This window comes from Corythoichthys intestinalis, chromosome 3, assembly GCF_030265065.1.
Source record: "Corythoichthys intestinalis isolate RoL2023-P3 chromosome 3, ASM3026506v1, whole genome shotgun sequence".
NCBI classification, from domain to species: Eukaryota; Metazoa; Chordata; class Actinopteri; order Syngnathiformes; family Syngnathidae; genus Corythoichthys; species Corythoichthys intestinalis.
In genome coordinates, this window is record NC_080397.1 from 15,183,411 (window position 1) to 15,204,956 (window position 21,546).

At 38.7% G+C, this 21,546-nt stretch overlaps 1 protein-coding gene across 1 annotated transcript; it reads left to right on the forward strand.

Moving 5' to 3' along the window:
* The first annotated feature begins 1,514 nt into the window (after positions 1-1,514).
* Positions 1,515-17,019, forward strand: si:dkey-172m14.1 (uncharacterized protein LOC567451 homolog). Its single transcript, XM_057832932.1, has 6 exons — positions 1,515-1,889; positions 4,016-4,073; positions 4,162-4,309; positions 7,755-7,851; positions 8,127-8,383; positions 10,037-17,019. Exons 1-6 carry the CDS (start codon positions 1,634-1,636, stop codon positions 10,574-10,576), a joined length of 1,356 nt encoding a protein of 451 aa, XP_057688915.1. The 5' UTR covers positions 1,515-1,633; the 3' UTR covers positions 10,577-17,019.
* Positions 17,020-21,546: the final 4,527 nt, after the last annotated feature.

Sequence of the window (21,546 nt, forward strand, 5' to 3'; positions counted from 1 at the left end):
TAGACCTCCTTGACAGCCAGAAGTCTTGCTTGTTTGTAGGTGACCAAATACTTATTTTCCACTCTAATTTGGAAATAAATTCTTTAAAAATCAAACAATGTGATTTTCTGGGGTTTTTTTTCATTCTGACATTCTGTCTCTCATGGTTGAGGTTTAACCATGTTGACAATTACAGGCCTCTCTAATCTTTTCAAGTAGGAGAGCTTGCACAATTGGTGGTTGACTAAATACTTATTTGCCCCACTGTATATTTACAGGTCTTTATTTAAAAAAACAAAAAAAAAAACAGTCAGGAAGCTGCAGCTAGTACAAAATGCTGTAGCCAGAGTCCTCACAAAAACAAGGAAACTGGACCACATTACACCGGGGCTGAAATCGTTACACTGGCTTCCAGTGAGTTAAAGGATAGAAGGATACTACTGCTCGTCTACAAAACACTTAACGGCCTTGGACCAAAATACATGTTTGATTTGTTAGATTCCTATGAAACATCGAGACTCCTAAGGTCGTCTGGAACCGGTCTCCTGTATGTTCCAAGAACAAGAACCAAGCAGGGTGAGGCAGCATTTAGTTATTATGCTCCTCACCTCTGGAACAAGTTACCTGAAGGTCTGAAGTATGCTCAAACTGTTAGCTCCTTTAAATCAGGGATAAAAACACTTTTGTTTAACACCGCATATCCATAACTGTCTATATATGTCAATCTATTTGCTTACTATTGCTCTTGTGCTTATCTCCATTGCTGATTTCAGTTATTAGCAGTAGTAGTAGTATTTGTTTTATTTTTTATTTATAATTTTTTCTAAATTCTATTCGTGATTAAATGCGATTTTTATGTATAATTTTATTTCCTATTCCGACTGTCTTTGTTTTTACGTTCTATTGATTTTATTGTTATTTTTATGATCTTAATGTGATGTAAAGCACTTTGAATTGCCTTGTGTTGAATTGTGCTATATAAATAAATTTGCCTTGCCTTGCCTTGCCTTGCCTTGCCTGGCCTGTGTGTGTGTGCATGCGTGGGCACGCGTATGTGTTAGAAGTAAAAACAGATTTTTTTTTTCATACCTGAATGCTACATAACCGTGATGCGCAGTATCTTATTTTGTTTATTCAATTGTTTGATTCTTTAATGCACATTGTTTTATTTTAATACTTTTAAACAAGTGCAGATTGGTCTGTATAAGCTCACAGTACTTCTAATAAATGAGTGTACATTTAAGTACATGGTATTTATTGTTTTTGTCAGTCAGTCAGTCAGTCACAGTCAGTCAGTCAGTTTGTTTGTTTTACCGTGGTATTGAAATGGTATCGACAATCGTGAAATGTCAGTGGTTTCGGCATTGACTACTAAGTTTCTGGTATCGTGACATCCCTCCTTGGTCGAATCACCTGCTGCGTTCACGTTCCATGTCAATCTCCTCTCTCAACGTGCGATGGCAGCAGAGACCGCTGCATGTGAAGAAAGTGGACCGTTGAACACACAGGGAGTGGCCAGAGTGTACTAAATAGCAATCGCCATGAGTCATGAGTGGAGGATCTGGCAAGAAACATAACAAACCCCTGATCGATCAGTCAATAGAGTGACTTTTCGTCATTTCCCTGAACTCGCGGGTTTCCCGTGCCTCTAACCATGCCCGCTATTCAAAGCTTAACGATGGTATACGACGCGCTGAATGAGGACAGGACGTTCTCCGAGGGGGACCCGCTCACTGGGAAAGTAACGCTGGCCTTGGAAAAGCCCACGGCCATCCAGAGCTTCTTCGTCAAAGTGAAGGGGGACGCTCAAGTGCGCTGGACGACGAGGAGTGGAAACCACAATCACACGCACTCGGCACGCCGCAGATACTTCAAACTCAAGCACTTTTTCTCCGAGGAAAGCGCCACCGGTAGGCAGTGTTTCATGACTCGTTATTGGTGCAAACCCCGAGTGGATTTCACGCCCCACATCCTTTGGTATGCTTACAATTATATATTTATAAAATGATGTGTTTCCAATAGCAAGTTTATTAAAGCTATTGAAAGTCATGGCTCTGTGGCGTCATAGGCGACATTTCCCCCCAGTCCTTGCCCACCACCCCAACATTGATTGACTTGAGCACTTTATTTTGTTTTTCCATTTTCTTATCTTCTTTTAGTCTTTTTTTTTTAAAGTGCAAATTGTGCAAGCTCACACTGCAAATACAAGTAAAACACATCCACATTGACATCATACACAAAACTGTTACAGACAATATAATTGTTATTATTATTATTATTATTACCACTACTATCATTAATGTTTTCCTTCTCTTCTTGTATTTCTTTTGTAACTACTCGAAATAAAAATCAATCAACCAATTAATGTACAGGGTGACTCCAAAAAACGGGAACTTTTTAAAAATCCAACAAGTGTGATGGAAGAAAAATATTTCATTCACAGTAATTGAAACCTTAAAACATGCCATGTAAGAAACAATGATGGAATTTTCTTTTTAAAATGATACAAGGCTCACGATAACGATGATCTAATGATATGGCAATACAACAATTATCGATACATGGGTCAGGAAATAATTCTAGGATATCCTACAAAACAACTAATAAACAGAAAACCAAGTTATTTTCATCCTTCTGCTGTGAATTGGAATGAGTTTATCACTAGACGTCCAATTCATTTGAACTTGGGAGGACAGCATCGTTGCCATCCCTCCCGCAGTCAATGCCAGGCAATGAGTTCATTCCTGGTGCATTTCACGTCATTTCCTGTTGATTTTCGGTCACTTACTGTTCTTTTTGGGGCATTTACACGTCATTTCCTGGTGAGGTCATCGGCTATCCCCTTGTCCACCATCTACAACTCACGGTGCTTAGGAAGGATAATCATAAAAGACTATACACACCCAAGCTTCCATCTCTTCCACCTGTTGCCCTCTGGCAGGCGCTACAGGGCCATACCAGCCAAAACAAACAGAGTGAGAGACCATTTCTTTCCAAGAGCTGTCACTATACTCAATCCAAGTTTGTACATTAATGTCACTGTCATTGCACTGCTAATGCCACAACATTGTCACATTCATCTCACTAAGTAATCTGCTCTCAGACATCTGTCTCGATCTGGTTACTGCATAATCTGAGTAGCGTACAGTATATGCAACATTTACACAGACACATTGTAGCATTTTTGCACTGTTACATCAATATCCTACATCATATCAGGTTAGCCGTCTGCCTCCATATATAAGTACTGTAAATTGTCATATATGTACTGTTGTGCTCTGGTATATTACCACTACTTGCTAATAGTCAGTGGTCACTTATTGATTACTGCATTCCCAATTTGTGTACAATCTGTGTACCTGTGTTTTTTTCATTAGCCTTATTGTCCTACATTTGCTTTTGTTTTATGTTGTGCATGTTATGGCATAACTTTAAATCTCGTACACTGTACAATGACAATAAAGGCTTTCTATTCTATTCTATTCTATTCTATTCTATTCTATTCTATTCTATTCTATTCATTCGTAAATGTCTTGGGCAGGCACATGAGTGTAAATTACCAAACTCAGGAAAATGCAAAGTCAATTCTTTACAGAATGGTGCGATATTTGGCGATATTTCAAAGTCTGTGATGAGTTGATTCAAGCCCCTTAGATGGATTTAATTCAATATCGATATCATGAAAATATTGAACACAATCAGTTACATTATTTTACCAAAAGCAGTTAAAAAAAAATACATGGAAATTTTGACAATTATTGACACTTGTAACATAGAGAAACTTGAAGCAGCCTGACGCACACCATTCCCTTTTTCATGTTGCCACCGGTCATCTCCGTGGCTCTTTGTAACTGTGACAAATCCATAAAGTTGAATACATTCATTGTTGTATTTGTGAGGCCTGCTTCAATTATTGCCACTATTCAAAGAAATGGACAAAATTCTTGCTGCACACAAAAACCACTGGTTATGAAATGAAAGAATGGTGTTGCTCCCATTTTTCGAATTTGTAAAAAAATATTATTTTCCTTTGCAGAGACTGTACTTCCCCAAGGTGTCCATGTGTATAACTTCAGCTTTACCTTACCGTCAGTGTAAGTAACATCAATTAATTGTGCTGTTTGGAGGAGTCATTGAATGTATAGTAGCTTACTTTCTGTATCTGCTTGTTCTCCATTACAGGAGCATGCCTTCAAGCTTCAGGGGCACCTATGGAAAGATTGTCTACATGCTTGAAGCCAAGTTGTCTAGAAGTTGGAAAGTGGACAAGACTGTTGAAAGAGTGATCGTTTTTCACTCAAAGTCCTTCCCAAATCTGCAATCTCTGATGGTTTGTAAAATCTATCCATATATTTTGTCTGCTGCTGATATTGACTGGGTACAGAAGTGACCGGGTGCATGTTTGTAATATTTAGACATAATTAAAACTGAAATATCCAACCTATAGAACTCCACTGTGCAATAGACACAAGAAAACTATCATTTGACAGAGTGCGAGCACATTTTTAGGGTTTTGGCAATTCGCCAAATGTGTGGGGTGAAAAGAGGGGGGTCTTGCATATACAGTGGGGCAAATAAGTATTTAGTCAACCACCATTTGTGCAAGTTCTCCCACTTGAAAAGATTAGAGAGGCCTGTAATTGTCAACATGGGTAAACCTTAACCACGAGAGACAGAATGTAGAAAAAAAAAACAGAAAATCACATTGTTTGATTTTTAAAGAATTTATTTCCAACTTAGAGTAGAAAATAAGTATTTGGTCACCTACAAACAAGCAAGATTTCTGGCTGTCAAAGAGGTCTAACGTTTTCTAACGAGGCTCCACTCGTTACCTGTATTAATGGCACCTGTTTTAACTCATTATCGGTATAAAAGACACCTGTCCACAACCTAAGTCAGTCACACTCCAAACTCCACTATGGCCAAGACCAAAGAGCTGTCAAAGGACACCAGAGACAAAATTGTAGACATGCACCAGGCTGGGCAGACTGAATCTGCAATAGGTAAAACGCTTGGTGTAAAGAAATCCACTGTGGGAGCAATTATTACAAAATGGAAGACGTACAAGATCACTGATAATCTCCCTCAATCTGGGGCTCCATGCAAGATCTCACCCTGTGGCGTCAAAATTATAACAAGAACGGTGAGCAAAAATCCCAGAACCACACGGGGGACCTAGTGAATGACCTACAGAGAGCTGGGACCACAGTAACACAGTGCACCGCCAGGGACTCAAATCCTGCACTGCCAGACGTGTCCCCCTGCTGAAGTAAGTACATGTCCAGGCCCGTCTGTGGTTCGCTAGAGAGCATTTGGATGATCCAGTAAGAAGATTGGGAGAATGTGTTATGGTAAGATGAAACCAAAATAGAAGTTTTTGGTAGAAACACAGGTTGTCGTGTTTGGAGGAGAAAGAATACTGAATTGCATCCAAAGAACACCATACCCACTGTGAAGCATGGGGGTGGAAACACCATGCTTTGGGGCTGTTTTTCTGCAAAGGGACCAGGAAGACTGATCTGTGTAAAGGAATGAATGAATGGGGCCATGTATCGAGAAATTTTGAGTGAAAATCTCCTTTCATCAGCAAGGGCATTGAAGATGAGACGTGGCTGGGTCTTTCAGCATGACAATGATCCCAAACACACAGCCAGGGCAACAAAGGAGTGGCTTCGTCAGAAGCATTTCAAGGTCCTGGAGTGGCCTAGCCAGTCTCCAGATCTCAACCGTATAGAAAATCTGTGGAGGGAGTTGAAAGTCAGTGTTGCCCAAAATACCAGCAACAGTGTGTGAAAAGCTTGTGAAGAGTTACAGAAAAAGTTTGGCCTTCGTTATACTTATCATACTTATTATTGCTTATTTTCCACCATGATTTGCAAATATATATATTTTTTTCAATCAAACAATGTTTTCCACATTCTGTCTCTCATGGTTGAGGTTTACCCATGTTGACAATTACAGGCCTCTCTAATATTTTCAAGTAGGAGAACTTGCCCAATTAGTGGTTGACTAAATACTTATTTGTCCCACTGTATATCAATAGAAAGCAAAAGGTGGAGTCTGCGGCGAAAATAACTGCCATCTTTCATCAGGGGACTTCCTTGACAGGCTGTATTGTAGTGGACGTAATGTGAGTGGTTTTCTCCACTAAAATACTCCTTAACTCAAAAAATTATCAAGCCATTTACAAACTGTTTGGTTTATAATGAACTGCATGAACTGGCTATGATTCATGCTGGATGTTGAAGAAATGTAATTTACTGCATCTGTGATATTTATGAAAAACTAAGTCGTTTGAAAATTGTGTGGAAATTGAGCAATTTATATGTATATAAAATAAATAATAATAAATAAATAATTTTAAAAATGTCTACATTTCAAATTATTTTTAATTGAATATCTGATATCTCGTGATTTTAGCGCTTTATTTGGAAAAAGAATTACATTTGCCTGAAGTAAATTCTACTTAGCTAACATCCAGGCTAAAATCCACGCTTTCGAGTCATGTTGAGGGCGGCGCTCTATGTCAAATACTTCATTTTTTACGGTGTTTTAAAACGCCACGTGATTGAACAGGCTTGCCTGATCTTCGAACGGCAAGTTTGCATCTGATTGGTGTAATGGAGTATGTGATTATTATTGTGACGTCTCATCGGTGAAATTGGTAGAGCTACTCCTGGCATCGCTGGCAAAAAAAAAAAAAAAAATCTAATATGAAGTATAAAGAGGAAAAATGTAAAGACTCTTGTGTAGCCTAAAGTAAAGCGGAGTAAGACTAGTGTTTTTTCTTCACAAATCTACTCAAGTAAAAGTTAAAACTATGATTTAGAAAAAATACTCATAGAAGTACGTTTTTCTCAAAATGTTACTCAAGTAAATGTAACGGAGTACATGTAACGCGTTACTAACTTACGACCCACCTCTGGTTGTGTCTGGCAAACCGCTTTATTCACAGCTTTGATGACAAATGCGGTTCATTCTACCATAAGACATCATTGCTTATAAAGACGCTGAAGAAAAACAGCACGCTTACCTTAAAATATGGCTATCTTTAAATCAGGCGTCTCCAGAGGAGTTTGTTTGAGCTGATTCGCTGTCCTTCCGGTCAACCATGAACACAACTATTTTTTTTACTATAACTCCCAGTCATCCATCATTCGATGACTTTTCAATCATATTTCCCGGTCAATGTAAAAAACAATTAATAGTCAACATTAATTAATCAACTGTCAAACAGTGTTAACCCAACCATGCTTGACACGCCATAGAACAACGTTGTTTCAACGTCACTGTCAGGTGTCATCGGTATTTGCAATGTTGATTCAACATTGTTTATTGTCGAAAAATTCAACGTCAACCATACTGTTGACTGATTTTGATGGAAAAATCAACGTTTATTTAACGTCAGTCTGCTATCTGGGAGGTTACTTCCTGTTGATTTTGAGTCATTCCTATTCAATTGGGAACATTCTTGAGTTGCTTCCTTTTCAGTAACCCAAATCAACAGGAAGTGACTCGTGAATGCCCCAAAATCAACAGGAAGTGACCCGTAAATGCCACCCTCCCAGTCCTTTCCTTACCTCTGTTTACTAATAATTCATCTTGCTGTTGGATATTATATTAATTATTGGTTGCTGGGCTTCAGTACAAAACGACTTTCTGTCAAGCTAATCAAAACTTGTGTTTTAGTGTAAGTTGCATCTGAGCTTTTGTGATCGTGTCCTCATCAATCCATCTTCACATCTTTATAAAAGTTTTCTATACTTCTTTTCTAGTTACGGCAAGTTGCTGTAAAAGACAAAGAGTTGGGGATTTTCTCAAGTGGAAAAGTGCACATGGAAGTCACTGTTGATAGGACAGCGTACGCCCCAGGTTCGTAATGTATTCATTTTTATTTATTTACTTATTTATTGTTTCATTGATATACAGAGAGTCCTCAAGTTACAAACGAATTTCACGTAAGTCGGATTTCATCGTTAAAGTCCAATTTTACGTCAAAATACTTAGAGAAGTCTTAGTTCGAGAACATCGTACCCCAAGGACTCCCTGTATTTTATTACAAGCACAAAAAAGTACACATCACTACATTACACATTGCTATCTTTATTGACATAAATCACAATTCCACTTTTTTGTTGCTACATCAGGAGAAACCGCCATGGTTGTTGCCAAAATCAACAACAACTCATCCAGTGACATGATTCCCAAAGTGCGTTTATCCCAGGTGATTGTATACACTGCCAGCAGTAGTACCAAACATGAAAACGGCACTATCAGCAAACTCGTCGGACATAATATTAGACCCCACTCAGAGGAGGAGGTCAGGTGGGAAGTGAAAATTCCCACCAATATGCAGCCAGCCATCAAAAACTGCGAAATCATCTCAGTGGACTATTACTTAAAGGTATTGTGAACGTGTCTGCTTTACCTATGTTTTTTTTGTGTAATCCTACACTCAACTCAATCTAAGAAATACCGTATTGGCCCGAATATAAGACGGTCCTGATTATAAGACGATCCCCTCTTTTTCAAGACTCAAGTTTGAAAAAAGACTTTTTGAATACCAAATTAATTTTTATGCAGAAAATAATTACAGTACATCTGAAACAAATGATTATAACAATATATTTGATAGAAAAAGCATGTTATTTTGCCTCATTCAAATCTTAATATCTGAACATTTAGATATGGAAACTAAAGTGCAATCACATTTGAAATGAATGGCGTCTGGGTTTTGAAATGTAAATAAACCAATCTATTGTGATAAAACAACAAAATTGCAATAACTGCATTAACCATCAAAGTGAAGTCTAACTGTAACTGTAGTCTTGAAACAAATCTGAATAAGGAAAAACATTGCAATAAAATAATGCAAACTGGTTAAACTTGAGAGTAGCTGAGATCTGTCATGACCAGTGTTGTTAATAACGGCGTTACAATATAACGGCGTTACTAACGGCGTTATTTTTTTCAGTAGTGGGTAATCTAATTAATTACTTTTCTCATCTTGGCAACGCCGTTACCGTAACTGAGGCGGGAAAGGCGTGCGCTACTATGCGTTACTAAGTTGGTTGAATAAAAAAGTCAGAGAGACAGACTCGCGGAGACGAGAGAGCACAGCAGGAGTGGGGAAGACGCCGTTGCAAACGCGTTGCTAGGTGACTCCAATAATACCTGACTGTAGCCTACAAACTACGCCCACATGATACGGTAGATATCACATATTATAGAACTAGATGCAAATGATAGACACGGCTGCATTGGCAACATGTTTTAAGGACTACATGCATTAGTAAACAGCGGCCATCTTAAAGCAGTAGACCTCTCAGGAAGGCTCTGTTGTAGAGATCCTTCCTAGCGAACCTCCTTTTTTTTTCATCTAAAATGGTCCTAAATCGGCAAAATCTTGACTTCAATCTATCTTTAAATTATGAAACCGTTTTAAAACTTACACATGTTGAAAGTAGACAGAAGGGAACTAATGCAATAGCGGGAGCAATTTTAACAACTTTAACGGTTGATTCACAACTTTAAATGACTTCCACACATAGCAAAGGTTACTATCTAGTTATCGCAATACCCTTGTGTCTTGTTAAGTGGAGGGTAAAGAATTGGGCTAGGGCCAGTTGTCCCAAAAACCCTTTAAACTTCACATTGTGTGACCTTTTTTTTTTTTTTTTTTTTTTTTTTTTTTTTTTTTTGAGAAAAAAAAAATAAAACATGAAAATTATCACTAGTTACTTTGCCAAGTAACTAATTACTCTTAAATTCAGGTAACTGAGTTACTAACGCAATTACTTTTTGGGAGAAGTAATGTGTAACTGTAATTAATTACTTTTTTAAAGTAAAATTAACAACATTGGTCATGACAAAACATCGCTTCAATGATATCTGGTGCCATCTAGCGTCGTAAATGGGTATCCCGCAAATTTAAGACGACCGCCACTTTTTCAGTCTTATTTCAATGCAAAGAACACCTTCTTATATTCGGGCCAATACGGTAAATTAATATTCGGAAGTTCTGAATGTTAATTAGCGAGTCACTTTTTTTTTCCAGGTATATCTGGACATCAGTTTTGCCTTTGACCCTGAAGTGACGTTCCCAGTTATCATCATACCACGGAACCTCGCCTCTGTTGGTCAGCCTGCCGTTTCTGGGATTGGCTGGGGCCAACAAAACAGTGACTTCCACGCCGGCGCAGCCAGTGCCCCTTTTTATCCCCCTTCGCCAAACAGATACCAAGGTGCCCAAGCGTATTCAGTACCCCCACCAACTTATCCGGCAAGCTTTGCTGGACCACCGGTCGCGAATCCCGGTCCATGGGGTGATTATGCAGGAACTGCTCCTTATGGTTCTCCATCTTCACAACCATCGCCATCTCATGTTCCTTACCCTCCACCAAATCCATCAACATTTCCACTACAGCCGTCTGCCCCGTTGGCCTATCCAAGCGCACCAGCAACACACACAACTCCATCTGCTCCACCTTCTTACATGAGCGCCACTAACTTTCTGTCTCAATCTGATGAACCTCCTCCAGCCTATTCACTTATTTTCCCATCGTCTACAAACGAAGGGTCAAGTGAAGCCAAATAACACCAATTTCAAATCAACATTGGGACGATAAATGGATAGTACTTATTAAAGATGCACCGATACTGATACTAGCATCGGCAGGGGGCGCCAATCCGGCCCGAAATGGTGGTATCGGTATCGGCGAGTACCAACAAAGACGGCGCCGATACCATTTACCGGTCCATTATTATAACATTTGACCGCAGCCTTTTTTTTTCTCCTGGCGCTCACTACACTCTGTCTCTGTGTTGTGTGATGACACGTGAACACCAAGCAGCTATCGCTATTGGCCTGCTCCAGACCAATGAGAACGGGCCAATAGCCACTCCCGACCAATGACAAGGCCGCTTGGCAGCGCCGACATGGCGGCGGTCGGGAAATATTTCAAAATAGAAATCCCGTCAATTAAAATCAATGCTGCATGCAAGATTTGCGGCCTGAAAGTTTCGAGATGTGGAGTTAAATCGGCCAGTTTCAATACCTCGAACCTGATAAAACATTTGAAGACGAAACGTGAACGAACACAACGAGTTTGAGCCTGCAAGAGCAGGACTGCTATCCAGAGGAAGGGCGCTGGACCGGTGCAACAATCTCTGGTCAGTTCACTACGTCAACTTTACTTTGTCTTTTACTTAAAGAAATGCTGCAGTAATTTGGGAACTGTTTCCAAAGTAGGATTGCCACCTTTCAGAAATAGAAATAAGGGACCCCCCCCCCCGAAAAAAGGAGGCTAATAGAGAGACGGGATGCTGTGGTCAATTATTATTACTTACAATTGTTAGCGTCCGCAAATGCGGAAACAAGGTTGGACCTCGAAGCAGACAACAAGCAGGGGATACGTACAAGGGTTTAATGATTGCAAACAAAAAATAACACGCGATCGCGGGATAGTAGAAATAACAAAAGGAGTCCGTGACAGCAGGTCAACGGAGCTCAATACTACAAACTCGAAGGCTAACTAAGACGATAGGCAGCGAGCCAAAAAGCCAAAATAAAAACATTTAAATACCTGCACAGGGTAGAGGTTACAAACGAGTGCAGCACACTAACAGAAAAAACCCAATGCAGGGGCGTAACAAGCAAATGTAGCGAGACTATAGTGCGAGATGTCAAATGGTGATCAGCAAAGCAAATATCTCGGCAGCCTTCTCTGAGCTCACCCGTGCTTAAATGCTGCGTTGATGAGCCTGCATTGGATTCAGGTGCGACATCAGGAACGCCCCACTAACAGCCCAGCAACAACACACAATCTAACCAGCAGCAGAATATGACAATAATTTCATGAAAGTTGCATTGTTTGGCCTTTGAGAGGTTTAAAAAAGTTTACTCAGTTCATTCATTCATTCATTCATTTTCCATGCCGCTTTTCCTCACGAGGGTCGCGGAGGTGCTGGAGCCTATCCCAGCCAACTACGGGCAGTAGGCAGGGGACACCCTGAACTGGTTGCCAGCCAATCGCAGGGCACAAGGAGACATACAACCATTCACGCACACACTCATACCTACGGACAAATTAGAGTGTTCAATCAGCCTACCATGCATGTTTTTGGGATGTGGGAGGAAACCGGAGTTCCCGGAGGAAACCCACGCAGGCACGGGGAGAACATGTAAACTCCACACAGGAAGGCCGAAGCCCGGGATTGAACCCTTGATCTCAGAACTGTGAGGCAGATGTGCTAGCCACTAAGCCACCGTGCCGCCCTTACTCAGTTCATTCAGAGTTTATTATTATTAACTTATTTTTACTTTCTTACTGTTGGGCTAGTATCATACTTTGTACTAGTCTTTTTCCTGTTTTACAAAGGTAAGCAACAGCCTGACAAAGCCTTGATGGCAATGAGTTCACATCCAGTTATGTAGCTCTTTGGGGAAAAAAAAAAAAAATATATATATATATATATATATAAACGGGGTGGTATCTGTATGGTATCGGTATCGGCCGATACTACACAGCCAGGTATCGGTATCGGGGCCAAAAAATGGTATCGGTGCAACACTAGTACTTATATAGCGCAATGGCGAGACAAATGTGAACAGGGCCCGGGTGCGATGCTACTTTCACAGGCCCCACAATACCATTGTTCTTTTCGTCAACAATGACGTTAACGAAATTTATATTTCGCCGACAAACAATTTTTTCATGACGATGAACTAAAAACGTGGCTTTCGAGACTAGAACATAACGAGAGAAATGCCAGTTTTCGTCTGATGAGACGACAACGACACGAAAATGCGACAGTTTCTGTCATATATTCAAAATGCGTGACATTTTCATATTGTACGTGGAGTACATACGTCAGCTTACATCATAGCAGTGTTTGAGTCATGTGCAGAGGTGGGTAGAGTAGCAAAAAGTTTTACTTATGTGAGAGTAGTGTTACTACTAAAAAAATTTAGTAAAGTAAAAGTATTCATGTGCCCTGTGATTGGCTGGCAACCAGTTCAGGGTGTCCCCTGCCTACTGCCCATAGTTCGCTGGGATAGGCTCCAGCACCTCCGCGACCCTCGTGAGGAAGAAGCGGCATGGAAAATGAATGAATGAATGAAAAGTATTCATACAAAAACTTACTCAAGTACAAGTAAAAAAAAAAAAACTATCACTGAAGAGTAATGAGTAACATTGTGAGTAACTGCTTACAATGTCAGATTTTTTTTTAATAATGGTATATTTCACACCAGAACAACACTTGAAACATCACCAAAACATGAGCGTCCTCTAGTGGAGAAAAACATTGTTACCTCTGATTAGTGTAATGAAGCCATGTGGTTTTTGTTGCGATGTGTCATTGGTGAAACTGAGACAGCCACTGTTGGCATCTCTGGCAAAAATGAAGTCAATATGTAGAATTAAGAGCAAAAATGTAACGACTCCTAGTGCTTCTTCACAAATCTACTCAAATAAAAGTCAAAAGTATTGCGTGTTAAAACTACTCGAAGAAGTTCATTTTTCTCAAAAGTTTACTCAAGTAAATGTAACGGAGTAATGTAACGTGTTACTACCCACCTCTGGTCGTGTCACTCATGTGAGGTGTGCTGTGCCTGTCACCTACTCTCCTCACTGGAGTTTCGGATGTGTTTCAAGCTAGGCTGTGCTCCATCTTGCTTGTTTGGAAACATGGTAAGATTTGCTTTCTTAACTTGGCAAGAGAGAGTATACAATGTTGCTTTTGCCTTTAAAGGTCTGCTGAATGTAACTTGTCACATTAGCATTAGCATTAACTTAAGTGTGGCGAGCATCCTCTTAAATGCTCGGGGAACTTTTTTTTTTTTTTTTCTTACATACAGTTCGTGGCTTCGAGGTGGGTTTAATTGAACATAATGTTCTGTTTTTCCTGCTGACTGTATTATCATCATTACTACTATACAGTGGTATGAAAAAGTATCTGAATCTTTTGGAATTTATCACATTTCTGCATAAAATCACCATCAAATGTGATCTGATCTTTGTCAAAATCACAGATGTAAAAACAGTGTCTGCTTTAACTAAAACCACCCAAACATTTATAGGTTTTCATATTTTAATGAGGATAACATGCAAACAATGACAGAAGGGGGACAAATAAGTAAGTGAACCCTCTGTCTAAGGACACTTAAACAGCAATTAAAACCAATTTTACCCAATCAATTTAAGTCAGGTGTGTGCCCAATCACTGATGAGTGGTTTAAAGATGCCCTGCCCACTATAAAACACACACCTGGTAAGAATTGTCTTGATGAGAAGCATTGTCTGATGTGCATCTTTGCTCGGTCAAAAAACCTGTCTGAAGACCTGCGATCAAGGATTGTTGATTTGTATAAAGCTAGGAAAGGATACAAAACCATCTCTAAAAGTCTGGATCTTCATCAGTCGACAGTCAGAGAAATTGTCTACAAATGGAGAGAGTTTGGCACTGGTGGGGGGGCTGTTGTATAAAAAAATATTGTTGCAAGTTTAATGTTCGCAAAAAGGCACTTGGACACAGTACACAGTAGTTTTGGCAAAATATTTTGTGGACTGATGAAACCAAAGTTACATTTTTGGGGGAGTAACACATAACGTCATGTGTAGAAAAAAAAAAATGGAACAGCTCACCAACATCAACACCTCATCCCCACTGTGAAGCATGGTGGAGGGAGCATCATGATTTGGGGCTGTTTTGCTGCCTCATGGCCTGGACAACTTGCAATCATTAATGGAAGAATGAATTCAAAAGTTTATCAGGATGTTTTGTAGGAAAACCTGAGGCCGTCTGTCAGACAGTTGAAGCTACAAAGAGGGGATGCTGCAACAAGACAATGATCCCAAACACAGAAGTAAATCAACTTCTGAATGGTTTCAGAAGAACAAAATACACGTTCTGGAGTGGCCAACTCAAAGTCCAGACTTGAACCCCATTGAGATGCTGTGGTATGACCTAAAGACAGCGATTCATGCCAGACATCCCAGGAATCTTACTGAACTACAGCAGTTTTGTAGAGAAGAATGGGCCAAGATTAGTCCTGATTGATGTGCCAGACTGATCTGCAGCTACAGGAAGTGTCTGGTTAAAATTATTGCAGCCAAGGGGGGGCACAAAATGTTAAATGTGGTTATTCACTTACTTATTTTTCCCCCTTCTGTCATTGTTTGCATACTATACTCATTAAAATATGAAAACCTATAAATGTTTGGGTGGTTTTATTTAAAGCAGACACTGTTTTTTCTTATGTGTGATTTTGAAAAAGATCAGATCACATTTGATGGTGATTTTATGCAGAAATTCCAAAAGGTTCAGATACTTTTTCATACCACTGTATGTGTTCGTCTGTCTGTGTTCATTCGAAATTGTTGGAAATCTTTATTTATTTTTGGACTAAAACTCACATTTTACAGACGAAAACATTTCTGAGTAACTGTCGACAAAAAACTAGACAGAATTTGTATGAGATTTCATCGACTAAAACTAGACGATGACAAACACATTTTTGAAATGGCTAAAATATGACTAAGACTAAGGTATTTTCGTCCAAAACGCTAAGACAAAAATTGAAAGGGCTGCCAAAAACAACACTACTCAAGACGATCGTCCAGTGTGTATGTGTGTGTGGGGTGGAAGTGGATATTTTTTTTGCAGGCCAATCCAGACAACCGGCCAAGCAGCTAGCAGAGATATTTTAACTCTTAAACACTATATTACAGCTCCGCTCATCATCTTATTTTCTGTTTGACCCTCCCCTCACCCAACCACGCCCACTTAATGCCCGCAAACCCCTTAATAAGTTCCGCTCCTGATATAGCTTATTTAACTGCATGTTTTTACAGTGCCCAAAGTGCTTTACATTAGCTCAAAAAGCAGCATGTAAGTCATTAACATTGAAATATTTAAAATTATATAGACTTTTTATGCATGTCATTTTTTAGTTTGAAATATGAAGTGAAGTGATATAAAAAGTGTTGTAAACTGTTTCTTTGCACCTTTTTGAAATTGCCATGTTAAAAAAAACTCGTTGCCTTATGCAGTTTTAATGCATTTTGTTCTGCCCTACGTGCACAGTTGAGCCTGTTCTACAAATTTTGGAAAATATCTGCTTCGGCGAAATGGCTAAATTGTACTTGCTGTGGTGACATGGATTGGAAAGATTTTAGGTCTTGTTGGCTCAAGTATTAAAGATATTTGATGTTAAAGTTTGAGTACTGAGATGCATTGGTTTCATTGTATAATATCAGTTTTATAAGTTGCTTCATTTGACATGAGATGGCTATATCAGTGTGTGCCATGAAATGTGTCTACATGAACGCATTATGTCCACTTCCAAAATACACTGAAAACAGCATATTATGTCAAATCAAAGCTCTTAGTAGATGATTATATTCTGAACTATTTTTTAAGTAAATGTTTTTACCCAAAAACAACTGGGGGTGTGAACCTCTGGGTACCTCACGATGCAAGGATCATGATAACAACAAGAATACAACAATTACTGATACATGGGTCAGGAAATCATTCTAGGATATTCTACAAAACATCCCATAAGCAGAAAAACAAGCTGTTTTCATCCTTCTGCTGTGAATTGGAATGAGTTTATCACTAGTAGATGTGAACAAATGCTCGTTCGCTACCACCCTCCAACTTCAAACGCATTGAACGTCTATGGCGGTCAATGGCAGAGAATGAGTTAATTTTCAGGGATTTTAGGGCATTTGCTGGTCCGTTATATCATTTGTTGGTCCCTTTCGATCATATGTGGAGATTAAGGGTACCCCCCTTCCCCCCGGTGGCCGAAAATGTAATTGACTCTCCAATATATGAATTTAAAATTAAGCCTTTGCTGGTAAAAAAAAAAAAAAATCTATAAAAGTTGTAAAGCAAAAAAACAAAAATGAATGAAACTACTCCAGAAACTATTTTTATATTGCCTCAAAATTATTTTTCTAACAGATCGTGTGACTATCACCTCAGAGACGGTCATTTCCTATGCTTAAAAAAAAAAAAAAAAACACAAAACATCTGATACCAAAAAAAATGCTTTTTTTTCAACTTTTTATGTTCGTAGCTGGAAAATTCAGTCAAAAAGGATGCAGCGTGTGCTTCTCCACTAGGTAACACAGAAAAACGCGCGCGCTCACGCACGCACACACACACAGCTGTGCCTGTATGTACGAGCATGGGCTAAGCTACTATCTGAGCATATATCTTCTAAGTTAATTTTACTGCTGACACTGTGTTTCAGGGTCATCAACATTTTTGCCCCACCTGCCACAGAAGTCAGATTCCGCCTATGCTTTCAATTCCTCTTGTTGGACAATTATGGGTCACTTCCTGTTGATTTTGGGTTACTGAACAGGAGGGAATGAATAGGCAGCGACTCAAATTCAACAGTAAGTGACTTGTAAATGCCTTCAAATCAACAGAAAATGAGCTGTAAATGTGCCGAAAATCGGAAAGACTGGCTGCGAATACTCTGGCCCCTCCTAGTCAAAGTGAATTTGCATTCGCTGCCATCCCTCTCACCACAAACAGTTTTGATGTCTATGGCTGTCAGTGGCAGCTGATGCCAGGCAATGGAATCTTCATTATGGCATTTTCAGTCACATCCTTTTACTTTTTAGGGGTTTCAGAATCAGCACCTTCCATACTTAATTTCTCATTAAAAAAAAAAAAAAGTTTGAAAGCTACTGGAGAACTGGTCTTGAAAGTCCGTAAAAAGTGTTTGAATTTGCCCATGAAAAAGGTGTACGAACATTGAATTTTGCATTGTGCAAGATACCTTTAAATCTTGATTTGTAACAAATAACCAGTTACATTTTACAAGGTTTAGCAACCTAAAATTGGTCCATACGAACAAGTGTTTGCACCAATGTGAGATTTTTTGTTGATATTACCATATGTATGACATTTCAATGAAAAGTTGCTTTTTCTTTACATTTTGGAAAATTTATAAGGAAAACAATCATGTGTAAAATAAGCCATGTACAGTATTGAATAAAATACGTATTATAACTCTTAGGCTTCTATTTGTTTCAACACTTAGTTGTTAAAGGGTAAACTTTGTATTTAAAGTGTCTTATTTTTTACTGGGCATTTCGATAGAGGAAAAACATCATGTGACTCATCGGCCTCCAGAGCTGTCCCATATCTCACCGTAATGAGTGGGCTATCCTATTCAGCTTGGAACAATGTTTTCTTCCATTAACAGATTTATGCCCACTAAAACTATTTGCTACAGTTGGTCATTTGCATGTGCACTGATTAGATCACTGTGGTGAGAAATAAGAGAAGTCAGATGTGGGGAAAACACCTATTATGTAAAGTATGTGTGGAATAAAGAAGCAAAGCAAACCAAATGAACTTTCAGTCCGTTCTGCAATTCTAAAAGTACTTTTAAAAATTGACACTTGCACAAAGTATCCCACAATAAAGAAAACTATCGAGCATTATTATTTAGGACTTCTTTAGTTAACCTTTTTACTTATTATGAGCAATTTTATGTGGATAAGCAAGCTATTTTCATCCTTTTGCTGTGAACTGGAATTTGTTTCACGTGGTGACGTCCAATCCGTTCGTTCGTTCCACCCTCCCACTTCAAACGGATTAGATCTCTATGGCCGTCAGTGGCAGCTAATGTCAGGCAATGAGTTCATTTTGGGGTATTTCATGTCATTTCCTATAGATTTTCAGACACTTCCTTTTCCTTTTGGAGCATTTGTGGATCATTTCCTGTTGATTTTGGGGCATTTACAGGTCACCATCTGTTGATTTTGGGTACTGAAAAGGAAGTGACTCAAGAATGTCCCCAAAAGATTATGAAGTGACTCCAAATCCGCAGGACGTAACCTGTAAATGCCAACAAAAAACTGGCTGTGAATGCTCTGGTTTCTGTGCCAATGATGGCACTAGACATCCAGTCCAGTCAAAACGAATTGGATGAGCTAACGTAGACACTTATTGAAATGGAAGATTTTGGTAGCAACCTGTTGGCCCCTTTTCCTTTTAAGACAGTGGCACCTTTGTTTGAATAGGAAGTAATTCAAAATCAACTGAAAAAAAACTGTAAATGCCCTAAAATGAACAGAAAGCTGCTATCCCTCCCACTTCAAACAGATTGGACATCTTCGGTTTTTAATGGCAACCGCTGAGTTTAATGTTGGACATTTCAGGTCATTTGCTGTTGATTTTCAGTCATTTCCTGTTGATTTTAGGGCATTTACAGGTCACCTCCTGTTGATTTTGGATCACTGAAAAGGAAGTGACTCAAAATCAACAGGAAGTAACCTGTAAATGCCCTAAAATCAACAGGGAGTGACCTGTAAATAGGGCTGCCAACTCCCTGACAAGAAAAAATAAGGGACCGCTCATTGGCAGAGCGGCCAGCCGACCAGCCCAGTTACTATCACAGTTTTGCTCTTTTTTTAAGTGAAAAGTTTTTTTTTTTTTTTTTTTTTAATTATTTGACTCAAACCTGTTTTAATGAGGTTTTTTTGTTTGTTTGTTTGTTTTTTATAAATACATTTTACACTTTATAGCATGCAAAAGATTTTAACATGCCCACTTGCCCAGGGTATCTCAGCACCACATTATCTATCTAAAATTACATTATAACCTATGAAATTAGAATCTTACGCCAGTTAATACACAAAAAGAAATAAATTCCGACTTGAAAAATACTTAGACAGAAGTGAAAAGTCAAGACGCCCTGTCCCAAGAGTATGAGTGCCCTCTCGTGTCTAGTCCGCACACATGCGCAGATAAAGATATTTCCTACCATGAAATCAAAACGAGCATATCTCCGGTTTTCTGTGGTATATGCCAAATAAAAACTGGGAGAGAGTTTGAAGTCATCATTTTTACGTGATCTATGTGAGAAAGTTTTGTTTTTTTACAGCCCTTTAAAGACGTTAGGTGATTGATCACGCTGGCTTGATCACAGAACTTGTGAAGGTTATTATATAAAGCAGAACATTTTGTGCAGTCATAAAAGTGCAGACATAAAAAAAAAAATAATAATAATACGTCACTTCTATGCTGCAATTTTTTTTGGATCGTCCGTAGTCATAAGCGGATTTTAAGGGGGACCAGGCCCCCCCTGGTGGCCGAAAAGTGTCATTGCATGTAATTGACTTTCCTGTGTATATAAAAGTTGTCAAGCAATAAAACTGCAACAAAAATGAATGAAATGAGCAAAAATACATATATTTTTTTTTTATAATGGGTCAAAATTATTTTTCAAACAGATCATGTGACTAGCAACTTAGACGGTCATTTGCTTTGCATATAATTTTCACACACAAAAAAAAAAATAGGGGAGGGCAATTTTATTTTTAAAATGATTATTTTCTTTGATTGAAAATATTATTTTGATTGAAGCAACTTTTGGGGGGATTGAATGATTTAGACACAAAAGTCCTACCCATAATATGGCCCAAACACCAAAAGGATTGCTTCGGTCAAAGAAAGCTTTTTCAATGAAAAATGAAGTGTTGAAATGCAAATTTTTCAATCTCAAACATTTTTCACATTCAAAACCTTTTTCTATATTTGAAAGTTTTCTTTTTGAAAACATTTTTTTTTTCTTATTTATTACTTATTTTTTGATTGAATAATAAAGAAAAAAATGTCCTAGCAAAATTTGGCCCAAACACAAATCAACATTACTTCAATTAAAAAAGTTGCGTCAATCAAAAAAAAAAAAAAAAAAAAAATCAATCACAGAAAAATAGCTCACACATGCATTTTTTAAAAAAATTGTTTAAAATGTATTTTTGCATTCAAACACATTTTTTTGATTGAAGTGACTTTTTTTGTGTCTTTAGAAAATAAAGACACAAATCTACCTCCATGCGGCTCTGCCCAGGGGATAAAATTTTTGACATGGGTAACTGCATTGGCACGACACCGGCGTACCATATTCAATGGATGACGATCTTGGCGAAAAGTATAGCTGTCCTAAGCAGCCTGATTTAGAATTCCCCTCAAGATTGATGTGAAACAAAAAAACGCTCATTGTCAACTTATTATTATAAATATTCTTCTAAGTTAATTTTATTGCTGACACTGCGTTTCGGGGTCATCAACATGCTATGCCCCCCCAGCCCGAACTTATTATTATAAATATTCTTCTAAGTTAATTTTATTGCTGACACTGCGTTTCGGGGTCATCAACATGTTGTGCCCCCCCCCCCAGCCCCAAAGTCAAACCCCGCCTATGTACATAGTGCTGTGTTGTCTTCGGTTATCATCATGAAAAGCAACAGTACCTCCACCAATGAGATGAGCGGAATTTTTTACTGTCATTGTGATACCCATATGTTCATTGGTGACAAAGCAGGAGAGTCAGGGGAATACGTTTGCCTGGCTGCATATTCTTAAAAAGCACCCTACCAATATTAGTTTGTTCTACAAGTTAGACACTTTTTTCGAGTTTCTTGATGTTACGGGACAAAGAGCGTCCCTTAATTGTAACCTCAATACGGGACGCGTATTTTTGTTTTTAAATATGGGATCGATTTTCAAGGAATGGTTGGCAACCCTACC